Source organism: Nomascus leucogenys, chromosome 8 (assembly GCF_006542625.1).
Source record: "Nomascus leucogenys isolate Asia chromosome 8, Asia_NLE_v1, whole genome shotgun sequence".
Classification (NCBI taxonomy): Eukaryota; Metazoa; Chordata; class Mammalia; order Primates; family Hylobatidae; genus Nomascus; species Nomascus leucogenys.
The window spans coordinates 89,583,946-89,604,726 of NC_044388.1; the positions used below are offsets into that span (position 1 = coordinate 89,583,946).

Here is a 20,781-nt window from a genome sequence, read left to right on the forward strand (position 1 = left end):
GCTGCAGGCCCTGAAGGAGGAGGGCAGTGGAGCAGACTGGGGCAGACAGATAAGGCAGGGGGTGTATCTGGAAAGGGGGACCTTTCTGTTCCTCCTGCCCTTGATGCTCCCACAAGGAGACCTGGCTATGCCTTGGGCCCTGAACTCTGATCTTTCTAGGCTAGCTGAGATTCAGAGCTGGACAAACATGCTGGGGAGAGCAAGACCCAGGGAGGGGAGTGATTTGGCCCAGGCCATGCAGTGAGCCAGACTGACCCAGCCTAGGGGCAGGCTGAGCACAGACTCATCTGCCTTCTCAGCTTCCAAGTTTCCTCCCCTGAAACCTGCAGCTAACAGGACTCCTGTCCTAGGCTGCTGTAAGGGTCAGAATATGTCAAGTGCCCTGTCCCAGAATTGGATGCAGGAGAGGGAGCTGATGATGTCGATGATCGTCATGAGAGTAACAGTTGTGATTACAGAAATTGCAGATGCTTATTGAGCACTTACTAGGTGCCAGGCCCTATGCTAAGCCCTCCCTACAGAGCTGTGATGTGGGTACTCAATACTCACATTGCCATTTTACAGATGAGGAAATCGATCCTGAATAGGTTAAGCAGCCTGTGCAGGTGCCCTGACCTAGGAGGTGGCAGAGCCAGGGTTTGAAGCTTGATTTGCCTGTCTCCAAGCTCCAGTTGTTCATCAGCAATAGGCTTCCCTCCTTCCACCTCTGGCTATCAGTCCTCCCTATTCTCAGAGCTGCTGCTTGGAGTAAAACCTTAGTTTTTGCATTGGTCCCTGGTGCCCACTCATGAGAGAGTCAAGCTGTGGAGAGGAAGGCAAGGAGTAGCACCACCATGGGCTACTGTGTGCCAGGCACTGCCTCCATATGCCCCATAGCAGCCCTGTGAGGAAGCGGCGCACTGGCTGTGAGGGAGGCGGCACATGGATAGGAATTGGGATTCACCTCCAGGCCCTCCTGCTTCCAAATGCTGACCTCATGACTGCAGTGCTATTTGTGTCCTTCCCTGAGGTCATCCTGGCATGGCAGAGATTCTTTGATTAACCTAGTGTAAAACATCACAGAGAAGCCACACGCTTCTAACTCTCCCCACCTGGAAGGGGACCCTGGGAGGGAGAGGATTTGGGAGGGTCACCAGGTGTACAGAATTCTGCACTGCCCCTGCCAACACCAGGTGTCAGTCTCCTGCCCCTCAATCTCCAACCATGTGGAGTCCGAGTGGGGCCCCTGCGTCTGGTATTGCTCTCCACTGCCTAGCACAGAGCCAGGCCCAGGTTTGTCCTCAGGAAGCATCCTTTGAAGGAAGGGAAGGAGGAAGTGAAGAGGGCAGGAAAGGAGATCACAGAGGAGTAGAAAGAGCAGGGCTTTGGAGTCAGGCAGACCATGGTTTCAATTCTGACTCTTCCACTGACTTGCTTTTTGATCTTGTGTAAGTTACTTAATGTCTCTAACTCCTAGTTTTCTTATTAAAAATGATACTGATCTCATAGGATTGTTGGAAGTAGAGCCTAAAGTATAAAACAACTGTCACATTGTGTGGCGTGCAGTAGATGCTCAGTTAATGATCTCTCTCTCTCCCCTATCTTTGCCATCATTATCTGTTTTGAACACCTCTAGCTTCACCTTCCTTACCTCTGCAGCGCTAAGTAAACATTGCTTTCAGGGTAACGTCGGAATTCCTTAATATATCCATGCTCCTGCCCCATCCAACCACCTCCACTTCCCTGAATGTTCCCTGCTGGCTCTGGCTCAGCCTGGAATATCCTGTCCCATCTTTTCCCCCCATTACCTCCTCCCAGAACCATCCTAGTTGTCCCTGCTGCCTCTACTTCCACAGCCTCCTAGCGTGGTAGCAGGTGGGTGAGAGATGGATCTGGCACCTCCAAGGCAGGGAATATGGCTTGCTGCTGTTTGGCAGCAATAGCGAACACAGGCCCTGGCACATGGCTGCCGCTCTGTAGGTATTTGCTGAGTAAGTCTTGGGGGAAATGGTGTGAATAAGCCAGACATGATCCTGATGAGCCAAACAGGACCTGCCCAGGGCCATGACAGCAGGGCTGGCTGGGTCTTGGAAGAGGAGCAGAGAGCCTTCTAGCCAGGGCATCCGAGGCAGATTGAACCAGTGCTCACAGGGATGGGCAGGAAGTAGACTTGAGGGATAGAGAGCTTAGGGAAATGAGATGGTCCCAGCACACACACACGGAGCAGGCAGAAAAGCAAGGTGCCTGGTGGGAAGGGGAGTGAGGATGGATCCCACAGGCGGACTGGTTCCTCAGAAGAGCCCCAGCGGGCCTGGAGTTCCCCTTCTCACAAGGCATCAGTCACCACTAGCTCAGGAAGAAGCTGGGAACCCCCCTGCTCTCAACTCTCAACTCCCTGCCTTTCAGAGAAGAGAGCTGGAGGAGTAGAAGGGGTGTTTGGGGTGGTGGGTGGGTACAGAGACTATGAGTCCACCCAATGTTGAAGCAGTGGTGTCAGAAATGGAGGCGAGAGGAGAAGGGACCTGGTGAGGGGGTGACAGGGCAGCACCGTGCTGAAACCCAGACCCCAGAAGCTGCCTCCCTGCCCTGGGAGAACCTGGGCATCCAGGCAGGCAGTGGTGGGTCTTCAGCAGGCTGCAAGTGGCATGTCCTTCTGGCTTGGTCAGGCGATAGCCAAGAGTAGGAAGGGTTTCTGAGGGGGCCCTCGTGTCTCCTCTTTCCTCAGGGATTCCTTTTCTGTAAGTGTTGGCTTTGTCCTGAGAGTCCCTGCGTGGGGGTGAGCTAACCTTCTGTGCCTCAGTATTGCTTTCTGTAGAGTGGGTGCGCTCCCTGCTGTGGTGTGCCGCCCTCCTGAGCCTCTGACAGAGGAGCTTCAGTCTGTGGTCGAATTCCTCCTTTGCCCCTCTCTCCTCCTGTAGTTGGGCCTCTGTTTAGGGAACATGAATGGGTAGCTGCCTCCAGGGAACTTGCCAGCCCCCCGTCCTGCTCCAAGGTCATGCCTCTTCTGCACAGGCTTCCCACTATAGAGAGGGTTCTATGTGTTGGAACTGGTCCTGGGTGAGGTTCTGGGCTGGATTTTAGTGCTGATTCTGTTGTATGACCTTGGCCTTATCACTTCCCTTCTCTGGTCCTCACGTAACAGACAGTCACCTTGCCTGTTACCTGACGCCACTCTCCAGAATTGTCTCGGCAATCAGAAAGAAGTAAAAAGGCCTGGGCCTTACTCCTAGGGACCGTGATGCAGTAGGTCTTAGATTGGGTCCAGACAGGCATTTTTAAGATCCTCCTCAGGTGATTCTAAAGCATACTTCTCCGTTAAGAACCAATAGTCTAGGTCGGTGTTTTTCAAACTTTAATGTGTAAATGAATCTCCTGGGATCCTATTAAAATGCAGATTCCCATCCAGTGGGTGTGGATTGAGGTTTACGAGTGTGTATTTTATGAGGTCAGGAGATTGAGACCATCCTGGCTAACACAGTGAAACCCCGTCTCTACTAAAAATACAAAAAATTAGCCAGGCATGGTGGCAGGTGCCTGTAGTCCCAGCTACTTGGGAGGCTGAGGCAGGAGAATGGCGTGAACCCGGGAGGCGGAGCTTGCAATGAGCTGAGATCACGCCACTACACTCCAGCCTGGGCGACAGAGTGAGACTCCATCTCAAAAAAACCCAAAAAAACAAAAACAAAAAAATGAGTGTGTATTTTATATAAGCTCCTGGGTGATGCTGCTGCTGGCTCTTGGGCTGCACTTTGAGGCTAAGAGTCTAGATGGTCCTGTGAAGTTCACTGGATTGTTCTTTTTTTTTTTTTTTTTGAGACAGAGTCTTGCTCTGTCACCAGGCTGGAGTGCAGTGGTGTGATCTTGGCTCACTGCAACCTCCACCTCTGGGGTTCAAGCCATTCTCCTGCCTCAGCCTCCCGAGTAGCTGGGATTACAGGCGCCCACCAACACGTCCAGCTAATTTTTGTATTTTTAGTAGAGACAGGGTTTCACCATGTTGGCCAGGATGGTCTCGATCTCCTGACCTCATGATCTGCCCTCCTGGGCCTCCCAAAGTGCTGGGATTACAGGCCTGAGCCACCGCGCTGGGCGATTGTTCTTTCATTCATTTATTCATTCAAACACTTCAGGTGGGGAGTGGTCAGACGTGAGGCTAGAGGGAGACAGTCCAGGGTCTTCTAGGGCTACAGAATTTGGACTTTGAGAGGTATTGGGGAGCCAGCCACAGCAACGTTTTAAGCAGAGGAGTGACAAGTTAAGGTTTGCATGGAGGCAGCTCCCCTGACATAGCACAGAGAATGGCCAGTGGGGTCTGCACTGCCACTGTGAGCCCCACATCATCCTGATGGGGGATGACGGTGGTCTAGAGGGAAGTGGCGGCAGTGGACATGGAGAGAGTAGAAACATTCTTTTTAAAAAAGATTAATCAACTTTTTAATTTTTTAATTTTTTATTTTTTGAGACAGAGTCTCATTCTATTGCCCAGGCTGGAGTGCAGTGGCGCAATCTCGGCTCATTGCAACCTCTGCTTCCTGGATTCAAGCGATTCTTCTGCCTCAGCCTCCCAAGTAGCTGGGATTACAGGTGCACGCCATGTCGCCTGGCTAATTTTTGTATTTTTAATAGAGACAGGGTTTCACCATATTGGCCAGGCTGGTCTTGAACTCCTGACCTCAGGTGATCCACCTGTCTCGACCTCCCAAAGTGCTGGGATTACAGGCTTGAGCCCCCGTGCCCAGCCTCAACTTTTATTTTAGAGTAGCTTTAGAAATTAGCACAAAGTACAGAGAGTTCCCATATACTTTGTCCTACTTATTGCCAACCTCCCTAGTAAAAAGATCCTTGAAGTTGTATAAGTGTTGATCAGGATTTGAGGATTGACCATGGGGGTGGTCGTGAAGGAAAAGGAGGAGAAAATGATGGCCAATTCCCTGGTTTGGGCAACTGGTGGTGGCTTCATTGATACAGGGGCCATGTGAGGAGGAATGATGGACTTGCGGGGAGATCACACATTCAGTGTAGGGCTTGTTGAGTTGGGGGTACTGACGGGATATGCAGAAGGAGGTCTCCATCCATGTCCCTGGGCTGCAGCCACACAGCTGTCCTCTGTCTCAGCAGCATGCTAAGGCTCTTCCTGGCCCGGCCTTGGCCTATACTGCTTCCTCCCCTAATGAGCCCTGCCCTGCCCCTTGAGCAGATTTCGGTCTCCAGCCATTCCACAGGGCAGCTTTCCCAACACTCCCTTGGACTCTCTCACCAGAGGGTTTTCCTTCACACTGCAGATCTTGGTTTCTGTTTATCTTGTGTTTATGGCAGTGATGACTTGGTCAATATCCCTCCTTCCTCTCTAGTTTGTAGGCTCCACAAGGACAATGATCGTGTCTTTCTTATTCTTTCCTTTATGCACAGAGCCTAGAACAGTGTCTGGATGCAGAACTATTCCATGAGGATTTGGTGAATACTTGCCTGTGGCATCTCAACTCAGGAGAGGGGTTGGGGCTGGCAGAGTGGACTGCGGGTCATCAGTGGCCAGATGGTGCAGATAGCGATTGTGGCCCGGGGAGTGGATGGGTTCCCAAGGGAGTGGACAGAACTGTGATGAGAGGGGCCCTGCAGCAGGTCCTGATGGACAGGCAGACAGGGCCACGAGAGGGTGGAGAAGGGGGTCAGTGGAAATTCAGGGAGGGAGATGTTAAAGCCACACTGTGCTGGAGTGACCATGGCTATCATTTATTGAGTGCTCATGTGTGCCCTCATGGTGCTGAGCTCTGGAGACTCATTAGCTCATTTATTCCTCTAACAACATTGTGAGGAGGTTCTAGAAATCCTATGTTATGGCTAAGGAAACTGAGGCACAGAAAGGTTAAGCCAAAGGTTACCCAGCAAGTAAGTGTGAAGTTAGTATCTGGAGCTTCCCCTAAGGTAAGTACCGCCTCCATCCTCCTGAATTTTGCCAAACCTGTGTTGGAGACAGTGGAGGTAGAGGGGAGAGGAGTATGGCCTGGAGGGTCTCTGAGTTGGGAGGAAGCACTGGGGGTGCCAGCCTCTGGGGTGGTCAAGAGACCAGACCTGGAGGAGCTGGGCTGATGCTGAGCCGGGAGAGCTAAGTGTTAGCTGAGCCATCAAGGTTCCTGGAAGCTAGCATTGAGTCAGGGGCCTGAAGCTAGGGAGCCAGAGCATGCCAAGCTTGAAGGAACAGCCCATCTTGAAAGCCTGGGGGTCCAATGCAGGGCAGGAATTCTAACAGCTTCTCCCTTTCTCAAAGGACTTTACAGTTCACAGAGCGCCTTCCTGCCCTTTCTCAGACTTGGTCCCCTTAGGTCTCTGGCATAGGAAGCAGCAGGCATCCTCACCCCCTTTCATGGCAGAGAAAACCAAGCTTGGAGTGGGGTAGTTTGGGATCACACAGCTAGCAAATGATGGAGGATTCCAGTCCAGGTCTTCTGGCTGCATGTCCAATGCTCTGTCAGTAAAATCCTGGCTGTTAAGGGCCACCCTCAGACACAGGCAAACCCCAGTTTACACTCCCCAGTGCAGGAAGTGGTTTTCGAGGGCAGATGCAGAGCCCAGCATCCGTGGTGGCTGTGATGAATCATCGGAGTGAGAGCTGCAGGTTGTCCCTGGGTCAGCAAACCTGGCTGCTCAGTGAGTAGCTGTGTGATGTTGGAAAAGTCACTTCCAGCAGCCCACCATTACCCCCAACCCAACATCCAGTGGGTGTCTGGGGCCCAGGAGCCAGAGCTGGTATAAGTATGAACTCTGGGTGTTATAGCTGCCATCCCTCCTTAGCCTATTCCGAGCTCTGGATTGGATTTGGGAGAGGATTTGATTAGGTCCTAAGCAGTGGCTCTATTTAGAGGGCCTGGTTCATTTCCTGTGTGCTTACAGCAGATGAGACATGGGCAGAATTAACCTGGTCCAGCCAAGCCAAAGAAGTGATGGATGGGAAAGACACAGACCCCCACCTCAGGAGGGCGGGGCAGTGGCTTTCAGCACTCTGGACCCAAGGCCCTGGGTGAGCAGGCTGGTCTTCCTGGGGCACACTGGCTGGATTCTTGTTACTTCAGCTGTTGCAACAGCTGTCTCACTGGGTCCCCAGCTGCCTGTACTTCCTCTATCAGAGCAGTCCGCATGCTCCTTCAGACTAGTTGTCTAACCTCTGTTTTTTCTGCTTAACTGAGGGCAGAGGTTGTGTCTGACTTGTTCCCTGCCGTCCCGCTAGTACCTACCTCAGTGCTTGGAGAATGCATGAAGGTATGCATGCCCCAGTCCTCCCTGCCACCCACATATCCTGCCCACATTCCCCAGAGCAGCTTTGACACAGCACAGCTCTGCCTGTGGCATTTCGTTGCTCACGGGGCAAATCCCATGCCCACCATGTGTTCTGCAACCTCCCCCTCATCTTTGCCTCCCCTCCTGCCCTAATTTTCTCCTACACTTGCCACCCTCCCACCCCTGGGTTTCTCGGGTTTCCTGTAATTGCTCCGGAGCTCCCGTCAAACCACTTCCCACCCACCCCAGCTCTCCCAAGAACAGGGGTCTTACCATACCTGCACGCAGTCCCTGTTCATACAGGCCTGCCTGGTATCACAGAAAGAACCATGAGCTCTGGGCCCTGTTCGCCAGCATCTGCTGGTGTGGGATGCACCCAGGTGAGGGGCCTCAGGCAGCACTCCGGGCTGTTCCTCCTCCCTCTACCACCCTCTGAGGGCCCCAAACACTTGTGTGTAAGGCTCCAAGGAAACAGGGAGAGACCCTGGGCAGGAGATGTGAGTTCTAATCCTGTATCAGCCTCTCATTCTTAGGTAATTCCTTTACCCTCTAGGACCCCAGGTTTCTTATCTCTAAAATAAGACCACTGATCGCTCCCATTGTATCAAAAGCTTTTCCAGGGCCAGGCACTGTGAGGAGACTCAGATAGTCCTGTGAGTCCAGTGTGATATCACTGGGCTCAATTCCAGATGAGGAAACGGAGGCTCTGAGGTGTTGAGAGGCTTGGCCAGAGTTGCACAGCTAAAAAGTGGCCCCATTGGGATCAAAATCAGCATGGCTCGGGTATCTGAGCACATAACCACTGGGCCCTCTGAGAACCCTTCCGTCTTGGTTAGTTTCTCGGCTGATCCCTCTGGGTAGGTGCCCTCTGGGGGCAGTACCCCTGCCTGAGCGGCACTTCCCCTCCTGGCTTTGTTTGGTTTGGCCTCGATTTAGAACAGGGTTGGCAGAGGCCGGCTGACTTGCATTTCTGGTTTTGGGTTTGTTGCTGCACTTTCCCCAAGGGGTGGGCGGGCTCCAACTGACAGTCACCACTGGGACAGGCCTGGGCCCCACCCTCACCACCCAGGAAAGGGGAAATGCGGCCTGCTCCCCACTCAGTGCCACTCCGTGCCAGGCCCTGAGGGCACCCGGTTGCTGCTTCCTTCTGTCTTTCCCCAAGGACTATCAGAGGCAGGTGGCTGGGCTGGGAGGTGGGTTGGGGGGAGGTCTGGCCATGTGGTAGGGTGATAGGCCTGAGGGGCCCCACGGAGCTGGCTGCAGGGCAGTTTGTTTCTCCTGATGGAGAACGCTCCCTGGTGGGTGGGGCGATGGGCTGGGGACTGAGTTGCTCATAGGGACAGAGATCAGAAGTGGGCTTGAGAAGAACAGGGCCAGAAGGCCTGGGCTCTGGCCCCAGCCTAGCCCCTGATTTGTGCAGGGTGGCTTTGGGCAAGTCACTAAGTCACTGTCCAGACTGGGCCCTCAGCCTTCCTGTCTACCCAATGGAGGGTCTTTCTGTCCACCTGGGAACAGCCTGATGGGACTGAAGCACAGCCCTTAGTTTCCAGATGAGAATTCTGGACTGGAGGCCCTGACACTAAAATTGCCAACACTGACTCTGGTGTTTGGCAGAGTTTGGGGTACGTGGGAAACACGTGCCGCTGGTTGAGGTCCTTAACTTCAGAATTTCCCTCTAGATCAATGCTTTTTAAATCACTACCTCCAACACCACCATCTCCTGTAGGAGCTTTCCAGCTTTTCCAGCATACGCTTCTGATCTGTTACTCAGGCATGCTGGTTATCCCATTTTGTAGGTGGACACCTTGAGGCCTAAAGGTTGGTGACTGGCTCTACCTGACACCCCTGTGTGATTCTAGGTTGCCCCTTGCTCCTCTCTGGGCCTCAGCCTTTCTGTCTATGCAGTGGGGATTTCGGATCGCTGTTGTTTCAGAGTCTGAGGCTATGAGGTTTGAGAGGACCCTTGTGTGGAGTCACCTCTGAGCTGCAGGCAGGATTTCCAGGGCAAGAAGGCCACAGCATCAGCAGGCACCTGTCTTTGGCCTGTGAGCCATAGCCTAAGGCGTGCCCTTCCTGACCTTGGCCAGATCACGCTAGAGTCCTCCGAGGCCTCCCCTCCCTTGCCCAGCCACCTTCTCCACTCTGCAGGGCTCCACTTTCACTTTCATGCTCCCAGGCTGTGGCTCTTACCCATGCCGCGCTTTCACATCCGCTCACATCTGTACTCCCAGATGCCAGTGTGACCCCTGACACGTGTGTGCAGCAGCCTGCAGCTGCCCCAAGCCATGGCTGATCACTGACTCCCAGCTGTGGGGCTTCACCATTACAGACTCCCCGGGGCTTCAAAGACTTCTCAGCTTCGAGCATGGCCTTTTGGGTGTCAGGGCAGCTGTACAATAGTGGGTAAGTCATCGGCCTTTGGGCTCAGTTTTCTCATCCATCAAATGGACATTAATGATTTCTACAATGAGAGCTCTTAACCCATGTTCTGGGGGTACTTACCCCTGAAGTTTTCTGCCAGTGTGCACGTGTGCCCACAGGTGCACACATTCCCAAGCATCTGTTCAGTTCCCGAGTATGGGTGAGGTCTTTCCCTTTCATCAGTTCTCAGCAGCTATGGCTTCTTGAAGACAGAACCTGGGCTCTAAATAAATAGTTCCAGCTCTGGCATTCCTGGTCCTTGAGTGGGAGGGGCCGAGCCCTGGCTTGAGAACTGCCTCCCTGTGTGGTTGTGGCACCATGGACACTCCTGACTTTCTTGGGGCCCCAATCTTCTGGTGACATAGCTGCTATTCAGACTTTCATCAAGAGAAATGTTTTTCTCTTTGCACATGAAATCTACTGTCAAAACTCAGCAAAACACCCTAGGATCCCGAGGGTTGTGTGTGAGGCAGGAGATGCTGTGTTTTTTGAGGAATCCCTGAGCTTCCTCCAAGCAGTTTAAAAATCCCTGAGTGGGTTATTCTTCAGGGAGGTTCCATGTGTCTGTGACATCTGGTGAGTCCAGGTGTGGACAATATTTTAAAGTTCTGGTTTCATTCCAGTTTATTAGTTTCAAAAAGATACTTAAGCCTTCAGAGAACATTCTTGTTTGAATGACTCATGAGGATTTTTTAAACTTTAGTTCAGGTAGAAGACACCCTGGGCTGGGTTCAATGACCACCCTGGCTTTGGGGTTTGGCTTGGTTCTGGTCCATTAGCAGAGACCGCCTGGTTCTCCTTTATCCCCAGAGGCAACTTTGACCCTGTTTCCTTTTCTGTAAGATGGGGACAGTGATGCTTCTTTTATAGGGTTGTCAGGAAGGCCATATAAGAGAGTGGGGTCAAGCTGGCCTGGCACCTGCCAAGGCAGGAGCTAGATAGACAGTGGTTACCTCTCCTTCTTCTCCTATAAATGACCAGCTGTGTTTTTGATGGAGCAGAAAGTTCAAGCAAGAAGACAGGGTGAGAATTATTACATAACTAAGTCAAAGGGGCTTTTGGGGTTCCATCTGGCACCTCAGCATTCAGACTGGGGGGCCGGGGTTCAGGCCACTGTCTGATTTCATGTCAGCTCATGCATGGTGTCTGGCATCTCGGAGCCTCCTCTTCTGAACCATTCTTGTTTTCTTTTTGTTTCTCAGATGTTTGAGACAGAGGCAGATGAGAAGAGGGAGATGTCCTTGGAGGACGGGAAGGGGCCTGGTGCCGAGGATTCCCCACCCAGCAAGGAGCCCTCTCCTGGCCAGGAGCTTCCTCCAGGACAAGACCTTCCACCCAACAAGGACTCCCCTTCTGGGCAGGAACCCGCTCCTGGGCAAGAACCACTGTCCAGCAAAGACTCAGCTACCTCTGAAGGATCCCCTCCAGGCCCAGACGCTCCACCCAGCAAGGATGCACCACCATGCCAGGAACCCCCTCCAGCCCAAGACCTCTCACCCTGCCAGGACCTGCCTGCTGGTCAAGAACCCCTGCCTCACCAGGACCCTCTACTCACCAAAGACCTCCCTGCCATCCAGGAATCCCCCACCCAGGACCTTCCACCCTGTCAAGATCTGCCTCCTAGCCAGGTCTCCCTGCCGGCCAAGGCCCCTACTGAGGGCACCGTGAGCTCTGGGGACCCACTAGCAGCTACTGGGGACCCACCTGCGGCCTCCAGGCCAGCCTTCGTGATCCCCGAGGTCCGGCTGGATAGCACCTACAGCCAGAAGGCAGGGGCAGAGCGGGGCTGCTCGGGAGATGAGGAGGATGCAGAAGAGGCCGAGGAGGTGGAGGAGGGGGAGGAAGAGGAGGAGGACGAGGATGAGGACACCAGTGATGACAACTACGGAGAGCGCAGTGAGGCCAAGCGCAGCAGCATGATCGAGACGGGCCAGGGGGCTGAGGGTGGCCTCTCACTGCGTGTGCAGAACTCGCTGCGGCGCCGGACGCACAGCGAGGGCAGCCTGCTGCAGGAGCCCCGAGGTCCCTGCTTCGCCTCCGACACCACCTTGCACTGCTCAGACGGTGAGGGCGCCACCTCCACCTGGGGCATGCCTTCGCCCAGCACCCTCAAGAAAGAGCTGGGCCGCAATGGTGGCTCCATGCACCACCTTTCCCTCTTCTTCACAGGACACAGGAAGGTGAGAAAGCTAAAGGGGGAGGGAGAAGGATACATGCAATGTGGGGAGGGCTGGCCCAGGGGCTGCAGGGAATGAGAAGTCACCGTGTTCCACCCCCACTGTCCTGGCAGCCTCCCAGCGAACCTTCCACCTGTTGGACAGAAGATAAAACTGAGGCCCAATGGGACCAAGAAGGCAGAGCCTGGACTTAAACCCATGATGTTAGAATTCCAGATGCTGTGTTCTTATAGCTTCACTGGTCCCCACAGAAAGCAGAGCAGGTGTAGCTTAGCCCAGGCCATTGTGTATTTGGATTTAAAAGATCTGAGATAGTAGCTGGAGAAATAGAGTTACAGCCTAGCCAGACTAGAAATCCATCAGCCAGTCACAATGACAACACACATTTATTCTGTGTCCGCATTATCCTAAGCAATTTACATGAACTCATTAACTCTCACAACAGCCCTTTGAAGTAGATAGTATTTTTGTGCCCATTTTACAGCAGAGGAAACCGAGGCAAAGAGAGGTTACCTAACTTGCTCCAGGTTACACAGTTTATCAGTATCTGAACCAGAATTAGAATCTGGTTCCAGGGCCAGTGCTCTTAACCAACCACCACACCGTTTGCCTCTCGTGAATATTTATATGTAGATAAACAAGTATTTATCGATTTCCTGCTGTGTACCAGGCCCTGTGCTCTGCAACACAGCAGGAGCCACAGAAGTGTGTGAGGCTGGTCTCAGCCTGAGAGAAGTAAGTTACCTGTGTGAGCCTTGAAAGTGGCCTAACAGTGAACAGATTGCGCCATGATCTTGAAGCCCATAAGCTAGTTTGGGTCTGGGCTCTGTTTCTTACTATGTGGCTTTGGTTGAGTCACTCAACTCCTCTGAGCCATAGTTTTCTTCTCTGAAAAGTAGGGGTTAATAGCACTCACATCCCAGAATGGTTGAGGATGAATGGAAGAGGCTGGTGCCTGACAACACTAGCCGCATGAGCAGCGGCCCTCAGGGAATGCTAGGCCCCACTCCTTCTCTTGAAATGCAACAGCCAGTGCAAGGTGTTGGTGTGAGGCCAGGTGAGTAGGGGTGGTCAGTGCCCATGGAGCGCAACTGACTCAGAGATCTAGAACTTCAGGACAGACGCCAGGGCCTAAAGCCATCAGTGAAAGCTTCTGGAGGAAGATACCTCTCAGCTTGGCCTTGAAGGTTGAACAGGATTAGAATAAACAGAGAGGTAGAGGCAGTCATTCTTTGGCTAGAGCAGAGCATTCCTAAAGGGCAGATGCCTGGCACAGGTGCTGCTATTCCTCCCTCCAACCCATGGCAGACATCATTAATGGATTCCAGCATACTTCCTCACCAAGTTGGGACATGTCATCAGAAGCCTGCTTAGCTTCTTAGCCACTAGCAAGAAGGCAGACTTGCCTTCTGGGGAGATGCCTTCTGCTGAAAGCTAGTCATTCTCACAGGGCAGGCTGGGGCCCTCCAGAAAAGGGTCTTGAACTTTGGCCTTGGAACTGAATCTCCATTTCCTCATCTGTAAGTGTGTGTGGTTCTCACACTGTGGTGTGCTCCGGAATCACCAAGGGGAGGTTAATATATGATTCTTAGTCCCCATACCCAGAACTCTGGAATCAGAATTTCTAGGGGTGGTGCCCAGACCCTGTATTTTAAACATGCCCCGAGGGATCATGATCTTGCCAAAGTTTGAATATCACCATCTTAGGCCATTTCTTGATGGTTTCTACAGGAGAGAGTCCGGAACGCTGTCCTTCCAAGGCAAGGCCTCAGGCTCACTCAGATCAGGCCTGGCCACTCCTCTTTGGAGGGCGGTTGAGGCCCACCTGCCTTGGGCTTCCCAATCCTGATTCCCCCACTACACCCTTCCCAGTTCTATTCCCCTCACCACACTTGCTCCAGTAAAACTATTTATATACAGATAAAGTCACACACATTCATGTGTATGCATTTATCTAATTCCCCAGCTCAGTTGGCCTCGGCTCCTACTTTGGGACAAATACTCCTGCCTGGGAGTCCAGCAGGCCTGGACCAGCTCTCTCTTGTCTCAGCTTCCTCCTTTGGGTGCCCAAGGTTCCCACTGGCACCCTCCTCTGTCCCACCAACTTTTAGCCAGTCACTTCCTTTCTTGGGTTTGAGTGGCTGAGCTGGCAGAGACATCAGAGGCTGCCCCCAGCCTGGAGGTGGCCACCCTTCCATGTGGCTTCCACACACCAGTCCCTGAGCCCTTTGCCATTCACATCCTGCCCTCTCCCGCCAGCAGCTTCAGTACGAAACCCACCCTTGTCAAGAGGAGATGAAGCCCAGATGGGACAAACACTGTGATCTAGCTCCATCTCTTACTGGTACTGGGCCTTGGGCAAGTCCCTGCCCCTCTGAGCCACAGTTTCCTCCTTGGTGGAATGGGTATGGTAATAATGCCTCCTTCCTAGGGTTGCTGGGAAAATTAAATAGCTTAACACAGGTGAAACATTTAGGGCAGTACCTGGCGCTCAGCACCTGGTGGGTGCTGCATAAATGGTAATCATGTGATGCGGAGGGGGAGGGGGAGAAGAGCAGTAACCAGGATAGTACTGGCTGTGCCGCCATTCAAAGTACCACCAGACCCCATTTCTCACCTTCCTGACACTGCTGCAAGGTGGACAGGCACTTGTCTTACAGTGGGAGGCTGAGGCTAGTGAGAGATATTTTGTCCCCAGCCACACAGCAGCAAGTGATGATGGCGCTAGACAAGGCCTCACCATTGTCCAGTCAGTCCTCTGTGGCTCTACCCTAGACTCTGCAACCTCATGTTGATGAGGGGCCAGGGGTGGGGGACTGGCAGAGGGACAGCGGCGGGTTCCCCCATGACTTCTATCTTCCTGGCTTTGGCCTGGCTCTTCTGGGAGGGTCCCCTGATGCTGATGGAACACTATTCCCAGGCAATGCCAGGCAAGAGGTGAAGAGGGGAGGGGTGAAGTGTTCAGGCTATGGAGTCAGACAGACCCAGGTTCAAGTCTCAGCTCCGCCTCCTCCTCCCTGGCCCTGAGACCTTGGCCAAGTTGCTTCTTTCTCTGAGCTTCAGTTTTCTCTTACAAATGGAACACGGAGTCCCCCAGGAGTTGTCCCAAGGGTTCCAGGGCGCAGTACATAGAAAGCTTGGGCTGGTTGTTTGTGCTGCTGTGTGGATAAGCTGAGGCTGCCCAGAGTGCATGCTGCCTGCCACAGGGTGACATTCAGTCTTGACGTTGTCTCCTCTCTACACCCTTCTTATCCTGCCCTCTTGTGTGCTGAGCAATTTCTACTGCGAGTAGGAATGTCAGAACAGGCAGACCTTAGAGATGGTCTGCTCGGCCATGGTGATCTCACATATGGGCCAACTGAGTCCAGAGACAGAGAGCCCCCGCCCCTACCCCCCGCCACAGTTCTCCAGCTGGCCGTCCACTGGATCTGGCGCCCTGTGCTGAGTTGAGTGGTCTCATGGTGCCCCCTGCCGCCAGACCCTTGCCTTCCTGGCTGCTCCCTGGAGGCCCTGCAGAGCAGATCCACAGGCCTTTTTCCTGGGGAGTCAAGGGAGCCCCGGAGAATAATTGTGTTTGGGTCCAGGATGCTGCCATTGAATTCTATTCCAGCCTATCTGGCTCAGCACAGAGGGTCATGGGCTATTCTTTGACAGTGAGGAGACCACAGGCTGCAGCCCTTCCCTGGCCCTGCTTCCTTCCTCCCCTGCAGGGGACTGGCCTGGGCAGAGGTGGTTCACAGAGGGTGCCAGCCCTGTTTCACTAAGCTCCCACGTAGGTCAGAGATCAGATGAGAGGACTCCAAAAATGCCTTCCAGCTCCAAGACGATAATACCTTCAAGCCTCCTATTTTTAAAAAGCCTAAAGAATTATTTCAGATGTGTAAACAAGTAAGTATAGAGTTTAAATCCACTGTTTCCACGTGGTTCCATGGGGCCTGCCAGGCTGGGCTGGATCAGAGAGGGCAGCCATGGATGGCCAGGGAGCCCCAGAAGTCCGACCAGGACCAATAGGGGAAACCAGCTGAGCCCTGCTCACAGACGAGCCCTCAGTCACTAGTGGGCTCTGGACCCAGACCACAATTCTCTGCTACTTGTTAGTTCAGAGAGCCCAGGCCAGTTACCAAACTGCCCTGGGCATCGGTTTCCTCAGCTGCACACTGAGGGGAAATATCAGTAACTAGCTCTTGGAATCGTTGCCAAGGTTAAATGAGATAAAGTATGTTAAAACACTTTGGCCCAGCGCCTGGCATGTAGTGTAGCAAAACCCATGCTAGCTAAGAGTACTTGCTCACCACTGTGTGTTGGGCGCTGTGCTGAGCACGTCCCCGTGTACTTACATAATCCTCACCACAGCCCTTTGAGGGAAGTCCGGTTATTACCTGCATTTTACAAATAAGGAAACTGAGGCACAGAGAGGGATGTAACTGAGCTAAGGTCAATGAGCTAATAAATGATTGAGCTAAGCTTCAAATCCAGGCAATTAAAAATCTACACTGTTAATTATTACTATAATTACAGTTATAATTACAGTAAGAATTATACTTATTGTTCCAAGAGGTGGTGAGCTCCTAGTCCCTGGAGGTGGCTGGATGAGGCTGGGCAGGGCCCAGGGGTTCTGCCTGGAGTGAAGGAAGGGCGGCATGGTCCTGGACTCACCTCCATCTGCTTTTCAGCCGGACAGGGTCACATAGTGAGACAGTGGGGAGAAGATGGAAAGGAGAATTCCTTTGGAGGGCCTTTGCAGGCTGGGCCCTAGGTAGGCCTTGCTGCAGCTGTGGGAGGGAGGAGTCTGGGGGGCCACACTGGCTGTCTCCAAGGTCAGAGGCCAAAGCCTCCCTGCAGCTATGGTGAGTCCCTAGGGCTGGGAATCAGAACCCAATTTTTTCACCTGAATTTCTCCTTGGCTTACAGGCTCTTCTTGGTGCTGGGGTTTCCCCAGCAGCCCAGGGGGCTGACTCCTAGGGCCAGAGCTGCCCAGCCCCTCTGTGAAGCTGCTGGGCTTGGGTCAGTCCCTGCTGAAGACACTCTCCTCCCCACAGTGGAAGGACGAGCCCATTTCCCAGCAGCGCAGAGGCTGGGGATGGCGGCTGGGTGGGAGTGGTCCCTAGGCCCATTGTGTGGAGCCGATAAAGTACGGAAGCTGAGGTTAGAATGGGAGGAAGCCCAGGGCCCGAGGGCTCTTTCCCACGGGTGGGGGCCTTGGGCATGGCCTCGCCAGGCCAGCATGACTGCAGCCTGTATGTGCACTGAAGGGTGCCCTGAATGGTGACAGTGGTAACACTCACTGGGCAATGACCACTGGTTACTGAGGTTAGCGTGGGTGCCAGGACTGTGCCTTGGGGTCCAGAGTTTATCCTGGTGAACCTTCCATCAGCCCTGTGAAGTGGCTGTCACCATGCCTAAGCCATAGCTAAAAAAATGGAAGCCGAGAGGCTAGGAAACTTACCCAAAGTTGGTGAAAGCAGGATTTACATCCAGGTCTGGTTCCAAACCCTTGCTCTGAAATCACACACCATACGGTGTGTGCCCCTGTGTGCACGTACACACATGTGTGTTTACAACTCTGGTGGGGCAGCATTCTCAGGAAGGAGGCAGCACTTCCCGAGTCTTTCATGGGAAACATTAAAATGTGTTCTGACCTTGCATTTTTGAGTAGCAGCATCCTCTGGTGGAGAAACACAGGCCTTGAATTGAGGCAGATTCCAGCTCTGTCACTTACATGCTGGGTCTCCTTGGGGAAGTGACTTAAATTCTCGGAGTCTCTATTTACTTTATAGGTTTATTGTGAGGTTTAATGAGATAGTATCTGAATTATGCCCCATCCAGGGTCTGGCCTATAGTATGAGCTAAATGAAGGTATAATTCATCCATCCATCCATTTATCCACTACTTCATCCATCCACCCACCCACCCATCCATCCATCTATTCACCCATGCATTCATCTACCATCCACCCACCCACCCACCCATCCATTTACCCATGCATTCATATATCCATCCACTCATCCACTCTTCCATCCATCCACTCATGCATCCATCCATCCACTCATCCATCCATCCACCCATCCATCCATCCATCCACCCACCCACCCATATATTCATCCATCCATCCATCCACTCATCTATCCATCCACCTATCCACATATCCATCCATCTATCCATCCATCCATCCATGCATCCATCCGTCCGTCCGTCCGTCCATCCGTCCGTCCATGCAGGTGGGAGACTCACAAAAGCATCCCCCGGGGAAGGAATTGCACATGGAGATGAAGACCTTCTGCTGGTTGGAAGGCAGAGTTGAGGAGGTTGCTGAAGTAGGGGTCAGGCTGGAGAGATAACTGAAGGAGTTGTAACTGATATTAAATGGAACTTTCTGCCCTGATCCTAAGATGGTAGATCCGGTCATATTATGGAGTTGGGACGTTATCCTGAGGGCACTAGGGAGCCATGGAAAGCTATAAGGCAAGAGAGGTGCGCTCAGGCCTGTGTAATGATTTATTCTATACACTGCTGACCATCTCAGGTCTCCTTTGAACTTCAGAATCCTGACTTAATCATTATGATCCTGATTTTAGAAATTAAGGAATAGAGGCTTAGAGAGGGGTAGGGATTGGCCTAGTGACACAGCAGAAGCCCTGCCCTCTCACCTGCTCACTGCCTGCAATGAAGCCTCTGCCATGAGTGCCAGCTGTCTGGCTTCTCCCCAGTGAGCTGGGGACCTGAATGTCCCAGGAGGAGATCCCTGTGGCCGGAGAGTCTGCCAGGCTGATTCCACTTCACGGCCAGGCTGTTCCCAGCAGTGGGGTTTCCCTCCCTCACCTGTGTGCCGGGGGTGGGGGCTTTGGGGGTGGAACAGGCTGGTGGCAGGGACTGTTGGGTCTCTGAGCCTCTCTTTACTTAGGCAGGAGCTCCTGGGTGCCCAGACTGCATCGTGTCTGTCTTCTCTCCGCAGATGAGTGGGGCTGACACCGTTGGGGATGATGACGAAGCCTCCCGGAAGAGAAAGAGCAAAAACCTGTACGTTGGGAAGATCCCTGGCTTCTGCGCTCCTCTTCCTCCCTTGCCCCAGGGCTTGTCTCTCCTCTAGGGGTCCAGGTCGGGAGAAGAGGTTGTGCCTGGTCCCGCCCACAACCCCAGACAGACACCAAGGAAAAAATGGATCTTAGAACTTTGCAGTGACCCCAAAGTGGGGTCACCTGGGTCCTGAGCATTCTCTCCAAGTGAGGCAAAGTGCTGATTCAGTACCCGGAAGCCACAGTGAACCAGAGGCAACCAGCCCGGCTGCCCTGGCTTTAGCCCAGCTTCTGAGCCAAGCAGGAACCAAGTGACTTCAACAACTCCTTTGCTCCCTCTGGGCCCAAGAGTGACCTGAGAAAGGGTGGAACTGACAGGCATGGGGGTCCTCTTTCTCTTCCTGAGCTCCTGAATGCTAATAGTCTCAGGCGTTGCCGGGAGGGGGCGCTGCTGGCCTAGCTGCCGAATCCCGCACTCCCCAAGCCTTTCTGACCACACTCAGGCCTTCTTATACTATGGGGTGTTTGTTAGAGGTGTCAATGAAAAAGATGTGTGTATGGGTTCTCAAGTCTCCTTCTACCCACAGGCCTAAGGCCCCGGAGACTCGGGGGAGGTATAGGGAGGAGGCAGTGGGGTGCATGCACAGTGACCCCCGCAGAGGAAGCCCCTCCCCTCCAGGTCCTGTAGCATCCACCACTAGGCAGGAATTGGGCTATGGGGAGGAGCCTCCTGCAACCCTCTTCCCTGGCCTTGACCTTGGGTGGGGTCCACTACCCTAGAAAGCCTTCCTTGCCCCAGCTGCCTTGACCTCTCCAGTTTTCTGCAGCAACTGTTGGCTTCTCTTACTCCACAGCCAATTGCACTTTCTTAGCAAGGTGAAATGCATAAACCAAAACAGTCCTTTGCACCATCCATCTTCACTTAACCTTTTGTAGGATGAGAGAGGATCCAGGGGGTGCCAGGACTGTTGAATGTGGCACTGGAAGTGGGAGGTGTAGGGAAGCAGTGTGTGGCAGCAGAGGGCAGGCGTTCCAGGTGCTGGAGCTGCCCTGTCTAGCCTCCTTTCAATGTAGGTGCTGCCTTTTGAATTGCCTGAAGCCCACACATTTTTTTTTTTTTTTGGAGACAGTCTCCTTCTGTCACCCAGGCTGGAGTGTGATCTTGGCTTGCTGCAACCTCCGCCTCCCAAGTTCAAGCAATTCTTGTGCCTCAGCCTCCCAGGTAGTTATGATTACAGGTGTGTGCCATCACACCTAGCACATTTTTTTTTGTACTTTTAGTCGAGATGGGGGTTTTGCCATGTTGGCCAGGCTGTTCTCAAACTCCTGGCCTCAAGTGATCTTCCCGTCTTGGCCTCCCAAAGTGCTGGGATTACAGACATGAGCCACCACGCCTGGCCTCTGAAGCTCACACTCTTAAAAGCTTAGACGAAGAGTCTTAGAACATCTAGGGTAATAATAAGAATAACCATTAATGTTTATTATGCCAGGCACTGTTCTGTGCGTATTTCATATGTGATCTAATTTAATCTTTACCACTACTTTTATTTTACATTCCGTTCTTTCTTATTGACCCTACCCTTATTTTACACATGAATAAACTACTGTGCAAAGAGGCTAAGTTACATGGCAAGAAAGTGGTGGAGTTGGGACCTGGAGACCTGGCCTGCTGGCTTCTGTTTGACAGGAAACAGCTTGACAGAGAAAAAAGCTTGATAGGAAACTTGAGAGGTCAGGAAACTTGTCAAAGGGCACACAGCTGGTAACTACTGGAGCTGGGATTTGAACCCAAGACTAGCTCCAGAGCCTGGGCACAGCCTCCCCTGTAGGACTCTCCTTCATTAGACAGGGTGTCTAGGTCTTAGTGCCATTGTAAGCTTGAATAGCTTCGGAAGTATAAATGCTTCAAACTTACCAAA

At 52.9% G+C, this 20,781-nt stretch overlaps 1 protein-coding gene across 7 annotated transcripts in view; it reads left to right on the forward strand.

The window, feature by feature from the left end:
- The window catches only part of RGS3 (regulator of G protein signaling 3), a 188,145-nt gene that overhangs the window by 162,875 nt on the left and 4,489 nt on the right, over positions 1-20,781 (forward strand). For all 7 annotated transcript variants that reach the window (XM_030817652.1, XM_030817653.1, XM_030817654.1 and 4 more), the window contains 2 exons: positions 10,875-11,852; positions 18,802-18,866. In XM_030817652.1, the coding sequence (XP_030673512.1) occupies positions 10,875-11,852; positions 18,802-18,866 (1,043 nt within the window). The remainder of the gene's footprint in view (positions 1-10,874; positions 11,853-18,801; positions 18,867-20,781) is intronic.